A 10,938-nucleotide genomic window follows, 5' to 3' on the forward strand; every position below is an offset into this window, starting at 1 on the left:
CTGGTCCTCCTCCCTCCTCTGGTCCTCCTCCCTCTGGTCCTCCTCCCTCCTCCGGTCCTCCTCCCTCCTCTGGTCCCGGTCCTCCTCCCTCTGGTCCTCCTCCCTCCTCCGGTCCTCCTCCCTCTGGGTCTCCTCCTCCTTTAGTTACACTACATTACCACTGCTGGTGTGTTGGAGGGCGCTGGAGCTCCTTCTCCGGGCAGACTGAGCTGTGAGACACAGGGTTCTCTCCGTTCTGGTCTAACCCGTGCACGCTTCACACTCCAGCAGGAGGGCTGCAGACTGCTCCTCTGCAAAGGGTCACTAATTATGAAACCTGTAATGGGGCGATGCTGGGCTGCAGTGAGGTACCTGGTCCCCCTCTTGGTCTTTTTTGTTAATCCTGCCCCGGATCAGAGCCCCAGAAGCTCTGCTGAATGTACATAGAGTGTCCGTGCTGCTCACGCTGAGTGAGGGCAACGCAGAGATGATCTCTGTTGGTGTTTTCAGCTGCGTCTTGGTTCTGTTTTTACGCCTGTCGTTCGCTAATTAAACTCAAACGAGCCCTTCAGTCAGACTCTACTTCACACACTAAACAATAGAAACACTCGCGTCCATCAGCTGCCCTCTAAGTTTCTGCACCACATTTGCCAAATTAACCCCCCACCGTGTTTATCCTGTAAATACAGATTCTGTTGCCAGTATCATCGTTACCTGGACGCTCAGAACACATATTTGGGAATCGGTGTTGCCAAAATTCACTTTCCTCTCCGGCTGGATCATCCAGATGTGGACGGCATTTCTTCATGTCCAGTCACACGTAGCCGTGCTGTGATTTCTGCTTCTTTAGTTTCCGTTGGTGGTGGTGAGTGATGGTACCGGGTCGGTCCGGTCAGCTGCAGGTGGATCAAAGCTTTTGCCACTTAGTCGGTCACCGTCGTCCTCATTAAACCGTCACAGACAGCCGGACGGTAACGAGCTCGTTTGTTTTGTTGTATTTCTAATTTATCGATCCGATCTGCGTGTTGTTGATCCAGTAGAACCAAACCTCCTCCTGTTTCAGCTCAAACGTTTTTCCAACCTCGGAGGAGGAGATTTTATACTGCTGTAAAATATCAAAACTATTTTATGGACACGTGTTCTATCTTTGTAACGATACTTCATAGGTTTAGTTGTTGCCGTTCTGGTTTTGAAAACGCTGTGGGGCAGAAAAACGCCGCGTCAGGGTTTGTGCTTTATGCAAATAGGAAAAAAACTAAAACACGTGGTTGCAGGATGCTTGCTTTTTATTTTTTTTTTGCGTGTGTGATTTTTGAGGTTGACATGGCTCTCGGTACCAATCCCATATCGGATCGCGCGTCTCGCCTGATTGGCTGTTTGGATTTTCCATTAAGAGCTGAGAGCTGCTGTAGGTCGGCTTTGTTTTGTCTTCACGATGTAATTCAGATAAGTTTTCATAACTTTCTCATCACAAGGGCTACTCCTAGCAGCTTTGGTAGAAACGGCAGGACTCTGGACGGGATGGAGCAAAAGGTGCAATTAATGAGTTAATGAATGGGGTCGGGGGTTGGATCAGGAGTGTCCTGTTGCATGTTCTAGTGATGGAGCTGGTGTCTGCTGTGTGGGGGCAGAGGCCTACATGACATTCCTACAGGAAGTCCTGGCGGCTGCTTGGCTCTCCATCTTGTTGCCTTCAGAGGAGGAGAATGGCTCCTGTTCAGAGGAGGAGGTGCAACAGCACGTCTTCAGTGTCCCAGCTGGTCGCACCTTAACCGCCCTGTTGTTGCTCCTCTTACCTTCTAGTCCTCACTTTGTGCTTTCGTACATCCTGCTCTTGCGTTCCCGCGGTCGGCTGTTGGGACGTTAACGTTGAAGTTGCTGCAGGTCCTTTCTCTGGATTTGAAATTTGCCAAATAGTGTAAACGGCAAAAGCTCTCGTGGTTTTTCTGATCTGCTGCTCGCCCTGTGCAGCGCTTGGCCTTGATCTCGTCGCCCAGCACGAGTCATGAAACGCTTAGTGAAGGACGTGTGTTAAAGCCAAGTAGTCACGAGCTGAGACGACATCGCAGAGCTCTGACTTCTGGCTGTGATCTCGTTTTTCCAGCGTTTGTTGGTAAAAGCTTCATGTTTCGGTGCTTGAGCGCCGTTTAAAGGCCTTTCCTGTTTGTCCCGCGCGATGCTTCTCACTAATCATGTGGATGGAAGCTCTAACTTCAGCTTCTCTGCTCAGATCTCACGGCGACGTTTTTCCTGATTGGCCACTGACCTCGAGCTCAGTCGGGCTTCTGTGAGGGTCAGAACTAGCATGAAGGTGTCCTGTCCAGAGGCGTGGCGGTGCAGTCCACATAAAGTTTGTTTTGCACCTTTTCTCGTCAGAGCCGACACTAGAAGTCACACGGCTGCACCGCCGGCGGGTCACTCACCTAAAATCCTTGATCCCAACGACAATCCAGTACAAGACACTGTGCCAAGCAGGTCCAATCAGCAGAAACCACATGAGAAACGAGCTCGACCCAGATCTCCGGTTCACACGTTAACAAAGCTGCGCGTTAAGCCTCAGTATTAACGTCTCTCTGCTGAAACACTTGCCAAGTGAAGGTACTGAAATCGTATTGAGCAGCGAGCGAGTGGACGGATGAGTGAACGTGTTTCCCTTTTTCTCTTCTTCTTCTTCTTTTCCTGCTTTCTCTGATCGGACTCTGTGTTCTGTCCCGGGTCGAAGGCACTGAAACTGCAGCACTGCGATGGGCCTGCGTTCATGCAACTCTAGACGTCCATTCAAGCGTTGGTACTCTGAGGTGTGTGTGTGTGTGAGTGAGTGTGTGTGTGTGTGTGCAGGTGTGTGTGTGTGTGTGTGTACACTTTGACGGTTTTTTCGCTTAAGCTTGAGGTCCGTTCTGGTCCGACAGGATGGACGAACAGTGATATTAAAAGCTATCTTTGCATCTTGTTTTCTTTTGTAAAGGTTGACACACCTTCACTCGTGTATTTAGGACCACTTAAGATGACAGACGTTTTGTTTTTTTCTTTTTTTAAAGAGTTGAAATAAACTTTGTGTAGTGGTGTACAAATTGAAAGTAATGTATTTTTGTTTGATTCTCTTCTTCTTCTTCTTTTCTTTTTTCTGTTTTCTTTTTTTTTTTAAGTATACCAAATGTAAATTCTGTACAATGAGTGTGCCAATCCCCTTTCTTTGTAAAGCCAGACTCTTTAACAAGTGCCAATGTTGTGAAAAATCAAGAGGGCCTGTGAATTTCATGGTCCAGTTTTTAAAAACAAAACACTAAGTATGTGATTAATTAACAAGAAGAAAAAAAAAGGACAATTTTATTCTATATTTAAGATTAATGATGAACTGCTGTTTTTAAGATAAGTGTCATTTTACTTGCATGTGTTTGTCGGTGGGTCGGTGGGTCGGCGGGTCGGCGGGTCGGGGAGGGAGCGGGTGGGTGAGATTCTCTATTCATGCAACGCCCTCCAGAACAGGGTCCTAATGGTTATTGATTTACAGTATTTTAGCCATATTTCTCTTTTTGTATGTTTCATTTCAACCACTGTTGCCTGAACCTCATTCAAACATGAAAATGATTTTTACATAGCCTTCTCCTTTAAATGTTTTAAATTGGAATAAAATATGTTCCTATACTCTCTTCTCGCTTCCTTGTACGTTTTCCTCCAGAACCGTTTGCTCACACGCTGTGATTCAGGCTGAACCGCTGCCACGTTTCCCTCAGACTGTTCCTTCATGTCTTATGATGATCTCGTGTTTCCCAGCAGCTGCATGAAGGACACGAACACACTTGTGATGTAAACGGGCCTAAAACAAGCAGAGATGCAGGTGTGGTCCTCCAGGTGATGAGCTGGTCGGCCTCCCTGCAGTCCGACGGTTTCCTCCCGATAAGAGGACGTGAGTCATCGCTGACGTGAAACGATCCTCAACCAACAGGATGACGTTATTATTTGATGAAGGAAGAACTTCCACTCTGCAGCAGCGAGCGTCACACAGAACTGCAGACTTTGTCCTGGAGAACCATCCAGAACCGCAGCACCGTGGCCAATACCAACCAGAAGGTCGTCTGTGGTCGTATCTGTTTAGTGGCTTTAATGACGAGAAAGGTTTAAATTCTGCAGTTATACACAATAAAGAACATTTTAATCTTATAATGTGGCTTAAATAAATCAAAATAAAAGGTTTTTTTGTATTCTCTGCCGGATTTGCCATTTTTAGCCCATGAAGCACAAAGAAACTCTCAGAAACTTGCAGCTAAACAGCGACGTGAACACTTTTTTTCTTTTTTCTGGCTCGTCAAAACTTCCTGATGTCCTCACAGTTTCTGAAATCACAGCGAAGACCACACAGATGTGACTGAAACATATAATAAAGAACTCAGTAAAATTTCTTTGTCGTGTTAACAGACTTTAGTGTCACGCAGCATGCAGACGGTTTGATTCTGTGACTTGGAGAAAAAACAGAAAATTCTATTATTATGGTGAGAAAAGGTTCAAATTAAGCACAAAAAGTTTCTAAGACAAAGTCTTGACCTCTGACCAGTCTGAGCTGTTGTAACAGTGGGCTTCCCTACTGTGGGATTAATAAAGTTTATCTTCATCTTCATCTTCAGACACTCCTTTGATCAGTGATAATAAACTTTAAAATGTGACTTTATTTAAATGACTTGATGCCAAAGGTGACAAGAGAACGACCAGAACAGGCTGCTGGACTTCAGGATCCTTGTCGGGCACTTTCTTGTCCACAGCTCCACCGTTACTGGTCTAAGAAATCATTTCCAACAGCTGTGGATGTCCCGCGGGGCTGCAGGTGTCTCAGTGGTTAGCACCGTGGCCTCCCAGCTAGAAGGTCGCTGGTTGGCGTCCCGGTGAGGACACCCGGGATCTTCCTGCGTGGAGTCTCCATGTTCTCCCCGTGCAGCGTGGGTTCTCTCCGGGTTCTCCGGCTTCCTCCCACAGTCCAGAAACATGCTGAGGTTAATTGGTGATTGTAAATTGTCCGTAGGTGTGAATGTGAGTGTGCTTGGTTGTCTGTCTCTAAGTGTAGCCCTGTGATAGACTGGTTACCTGTCCAGGTGAACCTGCCTTCACCCTGAGTCAGCTGGGATAGGCTCCGCCCCCCATGACCCTGGTGAGGACAAAGGTGCAGAGATGAAATGTAAACCAGCTGACTCTTGTGCATCTTTTGTTGATTTCAGTGCAGCATTGACCTCCTGATATGGATGATATAGAGCCCCGTAAACACCACTTTTTTTAGTTCCATTGTGTCAAAACAGAAAAAAAATGTAATTTTAGTAAGAAATATGGATCCATCTGTGTATATACACGAGCTGGAACTTTCTGGGGACCTAAAACCAACCCTGTCTGAAGATTTTACACTTTTTCTCCCATTTTCAAGATCAAATAATTCAAAAAATATGGATCTGCTGAAACTTTTTTATCTGTGCCTTCACCAAATTATAATTCTGGAGATTTTGAACCCTACAAAAGGCTTTGCAGGTAAGATTTGTGTTTGTTTGTTTGTTTGTTTTTTGGAAGATGAAAATGCAAAAACTAACACGCAAAACATTTCACAGAACTTTAAAGTTAAATAAGAAATAAGTCAGCTTAAAATCTGAGACAGTTCAGCTTTTATTTGGTTTCTTGTGTGACGTTACTTTGGTTCCTCAGAGTCACTGCCAGTCTTACTTTTTCAGATAAGATAAGTCTTTATTAATCCCTCGGTGGAGAAATCTGCATCAAGACAGTTCACGGGATGAATGTAATGTAATGTAATATTTAATATAAACCAGGATGTACAGACTAACTGTATAAATAACATCACTGCACATGCTGGCGGTGTTGCTCAGGTCCTTTCACTAATTAAAACATTGACATAAGTATTAATATTACACAGATTATTATGTATATTTCACAGATATTATGTAAGTAGAACAACACCACTGTATGTCCTAGTATCTGTATGATAATAATATTACACAGGGTGTTTCTCTATTCTAGTCTTATTTTTGCTCATTTATTTGTAATTTCATGCTTTTATCTTATAGCTTCTCCATTAGGCGCTGCATTTATCCTCATGTTATTATTATTTTTATTCCACTGGCATCATCTGTTTTTTTCTTTCTTGCACCATAACTCGGTTCTTCCACCAGTCTGATCTGTTCCTTATGTTTCTGCTATATTTTATATATTTTTTCTCCTTTAAAGCCCTTTGAACAGTCTGCTGAGGTGTTGTATTAATAATAGAAGTAAACTTGCTGTGACTCCGGTCCTGCACTCCCCGACCTGTCCACACGGGGCGCTCTCTGCTCAGACATGGGCCGGCCGCGGCTCTAGATCCGCGGCGCGTAGATCCGCCTGCCGGCCGCGCTCTGTCCGCTCTGCTTCTGTGTGGGGCGTCGCAGCGTCTCTACCTCCAGCTCCAGGAACGGACTGACTTCTGGATCCACAAACCCGCTGCCGAACCCGCTCTGCCTCCCAGCGCCGCTCGGTCCACCGGATCAACGCAGAGAGTTCAACTCCAGCCGGAAACGTTTCGGCTTCAAGTTGATTTCTGATTTATTTTTTTTTCCGTCTCAGCGGCAACACTGATTTTTTTTTTTTTTCGCACTCGCGCGACTAATTTGGAGGCGATTAAAGCAGCCAACCCGCAGACATTTTGTTATTTCCGTTCCGCTTTATTTCTTCACTTTCTCTCTCTGTCTCCACGCCGCTGTGGTCGCAGGAAAACAGAGAGAGAGAAAAAAAAGCTGCGAAGGCGACAGAAGAAAGCGTTCGCTCCGCCGCCGCTCGCCGCGTCCCAGCGCCGCTCGGTCTCATTAATTTACATGCGTCGGGCGCCGCGCCGCTGCCGCTGCCGCGTTCCAGGCGGAAAGCTCGCGACGGCGATGAATCATTTTGACTGACAGCTTTTGAAGAATTAGCTAGCTTAGCCGGAGACGAGCCGCGGCGCTGATGGTGGTTTCCTGCCCGCGGACACAGTGAATCCAGGGGGTCGGGACAGGCTCAGCCGAATGATAACGACTCCGTCCTCTCGCTAAACTACATCACTTAATTTCCGCTTAATTTTTAATTTGCGTTGGGGGGGAGCGGGGGGGTCCGCTAGCTACCGTTAGCTCGTCGCCCTGCTAGCGCTGGACAGCTCCTGTGAAGGCTGGGCTAGCGGTGGACAAAGGACCGACGCAGGGGGAACATACCGACACCGGGCTCTCAGCTAACCGCGTTTGGAGAGGAAGGCAACAGACAAGGACTTGACATGATGTTTCCACAATCCAGACACTCAGTAAGTGGCTTTCATGTGACGTTTGTTCAGGTGAGCAGGAAGTGGCAGCAGGTCAGCGGGGAGGAGGACACGTTCACGGGCAACTTCTGTCCACGATCGTTCTGCTGCTGCTGCTGCTGCTGCTGTGGTTGTTGTTGTTGTTGTTGTTGTTGTTGACGGGATGATGTTGTTTCCTGCTGCAGATGATGTGTGACAGAAAAACGTACAGACTTGACAGTTAAAAAAAAAAACAAAAAAAGCTTTTATTTTGGTTGAAAGCTGCTGAACTTTCCTCCATCCTCCAGATCCAACAGTTCAGATGGACGCTGTCAGGTGACCTGGTTCGGTTCTGCTTAGTGAGTTGGTTTCACCCATTAAATGTTCCTTTAAAGCGGTGATCCTGCTTTAACATTAGACCAGAATGACACCGGTTCTGCTCAGCTGAACCCACTCTGCTGCAGGTGGGAGGTTTTTTTCTTCATGACTGGAAAATGCGCACATCTCCTCTGTTCCCCTAAATCTCAAGTTTCCATGGTAACAGAAACTCAGTCCAGGCCATGCATTCATCAGTGATGAGGACTCTCAGCCCATTGGTCAAACATTTATGTTGGGTGACTGGCAGAACCGTGTCACCTGTCACCGTAGAACTACCTGGTTCTGGTCTGTTTTCTGTTAGCCGAGGCTCTGATTAGATAATTGTTCGCCTGCTACAAAAGAAGTCCTCTCCATCAGGTGGGTCTAATGAGAAACCGGGCCACATCTCAGAGCCGGTGTCCCGCCGGCGTGTTGTGGGTGACGTGTCACCTTGCACAGACCAACACAACACAGAGGCACTGGTGCAGGTAAACACAGCAACAAAAAGGCTGAGTTCTCCCTGGCAACGTCCTGCTGCCATCGCTGCTTGTGTGACTGCAGCCAGGCCTGTTTGCTGGAGCTGGAACCTGAATGTCTTGTGACATGAGCGCTTTGCCCTTTGGCAGTCGGTTTGTGTGGCAGCCTGCTTTCACTGCTGCTGCTGATGTTGGTTCTGAGACGAGGAGGCAGGATGTGAGGCTTTGGGAACCTCTGGCTGCAGCCCGGCCTGTCAGATCGGTGAAGTCCTGCGTACGTGGTGTTTCCCGACAACTTCAGCTGCAGCGTCCTGGAAATAGATGTTCTGGTCAATCTAAAAAAAAAGGAAAGAAAGACAAAACCGTGTGTAATCAATACAAACAGCCTCCTCTGCTGCATGTCTGCATGTGAACCATCCAACCTTCATGTTGCTTCTTTAAATGAAAATCACAGCTGGAGATCAAATCCAGACAGCGTTTCATTCAGAGTCAGAGCGGTTTGATTGCTGAGCAGGTTTTTCACATACAGGAGTGTGACTTGGTGTTTCAGCAGTAGACAGCAACATGTGGATTAGAAAGCATCATCAGCCTCAGACTGAGTGTATAATAAGAATAATGTGTTGATCCAGGTGGGGTCTGAGACGCAGCCTCCAAGGACGCCTGGTTCTGTGATTTCCACACTCAGTGGCTGCTGTTGTTCTGTTTCTACAGATTCAGTCTCAAGTCTTCTGGTTGATGTAAAAACCCAGCGTTCAGTGTGATGTGAAGCAAAGTGCAGCCGGTTAGCTTCGGTGAATCGTCTCCTGGTGCATCGAACCGTGAGACCGATCAGCAAAGTCAGATGTTTAGGAATGGATGCAAACGAGAGAGAAGTTCTCATCAAATGAAGCTGATAGAAAAGTACCTTTATCAGGTCGGAGTGATTGTTAATAGATGAAAATCAGATGTCAGATGAAAATGAGAAGTCCTGGTTAGCACAGCATCAGGTAAATGATCATCAGCTGTACTTTGCTTTTCCATGCTGCTAGCTCTGAGGAGAACTTGTTTGCTTCCAGTGTCCTCAGGAGGAAAGCTCTTCGTCAGGTTGTGCAGTTTCTGGAATATCTTCAAACTGTTAGAAAATATTACTGACCTGGACTCTACATGCTTGTGTCACTTTGAAGCCTGCTTTCTAATTAAAGCCCCTTCCTTTGTTTGAAAGTCACCTCCTGATGGGGTGAGAACTCGGCGACCTTTCTCCAAGGTGAGAGCAGCTGGGCCGCTGCCCGCCCGCCCGCCTGTCCACCAGGTTATTTCTCTAATCCAATTGAGTGCCCTTATGCTGCTTGATTGGAGTATTAAGACCCAGCACACAGGATTAAAAATGGGGTTTGGGAATTTAACGAGTCTCTTCACCGGAGCTGCAGCTGGTTCAGTCCCGACCGACGACAGCCAGTTCACGGTGGTTCTACACAGAACCCTGCTGTAGGTACACGGATGTGAACACCGTCCCTCCTCAGCTCGTCTTCAGCTGCTGCTGCTCACAGCGGTCCACGGATGTGAGAACGTGTGACCCTCTTATAGATATAAGTGTCAGAGATAATGAGATGGAGGATGAGGGCTGCCGTCTAATGACAGAGGATGGATCTGTGAAACTTCAGCGCCGCTGGTTCTGCCCTACGACAGTCTCTAGCAAACAATGTGAACCAAAGCTTTAGGTTTCTACTGTGAACATTGGGGCTGCGTGATGTGTTCAGGTGCAACAGTCATCATGCTTTAGCTGCTTAATGCAAAATGGAAACGCATGTGGTTAATGTTTTGTATGAGAGAAGTCTGTGTGATAGAACAAAATGAACAAGAAGGTACCACTGGAGAGGAAGATCTGGCTGCAGAACAAAAAGCAGCATCAGTCGTATAGGAGCTCCAGGAAGGACGATGTCGACCAAACTCAGCCTCCATCGGCAGCATCTTTTGCCACCACACGAGGCAACGAGGCAGCTGATCAGTCTGAGCATTTAAATCATCACCACAGATACTTATTCTGGTAAAAGTTCCTGTGATATATTTATTTTTTAAATCACAATAGATTTCACGGTTTTCTCCAGCGCCTAATGGACACGATGTCGGGCTTCAGCAGCAGAGGACGGACGGAGGAGCTGAGTCGGTGGTGGTGATGTGTGGTCGCACAGCGTCGAGGCGTTTCCTGTGTGAATCATAAAAGCTTTTGCCTTTTTGCTGAGACACTTTAAGCAGTTTATTTCGTTAATGTAGAATGTATGTGGAAGGCCTAATGGTGGAGGATAATCAGCTTTTAGCCGCTTCGTATTTACACACAGGAGTCCGACGTTCTGTTGAAGCTGGATACGGGTTCACATCCTCCAGTGGACGGTTGTGTTTGGTTGTGTGGGTGCACAAGTGTTTCACATTTACTGGATTTATTTTCTGACAAACCAGCCCGTGTTGTTTTATCAGAAAAAGAAGAACAGTGGTTTAGCTGATTTCATGTTTAGACACAAAGAAGAGGACGTCTCCGAGCTTCAGCGGGGATTCACGTGTCTGTTTTTCTTATTTCGACGGAAGCCTTTTAATCCCCCTGTTGCAGGTTATGGGCACAGTTCATTGGTTTAAGAGGGAAAAGCCTCATTTGATCGTGGCACAGCGCCTGACCCAGTTGACAGCGTTTGCCATATTGTTTGGGTGTTGATTAATCCTAATGCAGCCTCAACAAAGCTGGCTGTGGCGTGAAAGTGGAGCAACAGAACGGCCCGGTGCCAGCGCCGGAGAATAGCGCGAGTAGTATGGAGGCGAAATCTCTCGAGTCCCCCGAGCCCCGTGTTCGAGTGTGGAGACGGCCACAGGTTGCACACACACACACACACA

The 10,938-nt window shown here is 47.0% G+C and overlaps 1 protein-coding gene across 3 annotated transcripts in view; it reads left to right on the top strand.

The window, feature by feature from the left end:
• The first annotated feature begins 6,398 nt into the window (after positions 1–6,398).
• The window catches only part of tle5 (TLE family member 5, transcriptional modulator), a 48,049-nt gene continuing 43,509 nt past the window's right edge, over positions 6,399–10,938 (top strand). For all 3 annotated transcript variants that reach the window (XM_008298846.1, XM_008298847.1, XM_008298848.1), the window contains exon 1: positions 6,399–7,270. In XM_008298846.1, coding sequence (XP_008297068.1) covers positions 7,244–7,270 — 27 coding nt within the window. In that variant the 5' untranslated portion in view covers positions 6,399–7,243. The remainder of the gene's footprint in view (positions 7,271–10,938) is intronic.

This window comes from Stegastes partitus, unplaced genomic scaffold, assembly GCF_000690725.1.
Source record: "Stegastes partitus isolate 25-593 unplaced genomic scaffold, Stegastes_partitus-1.0.2 Scaffold1356, whole genome shotgun sequence".
In the NCBI taxonomy this organism is placed as follows: Eukaryota; Metazoa; Chordata; class Actinopteri; family Pomacentridae; genus Stegastes; species Stegastes partitus.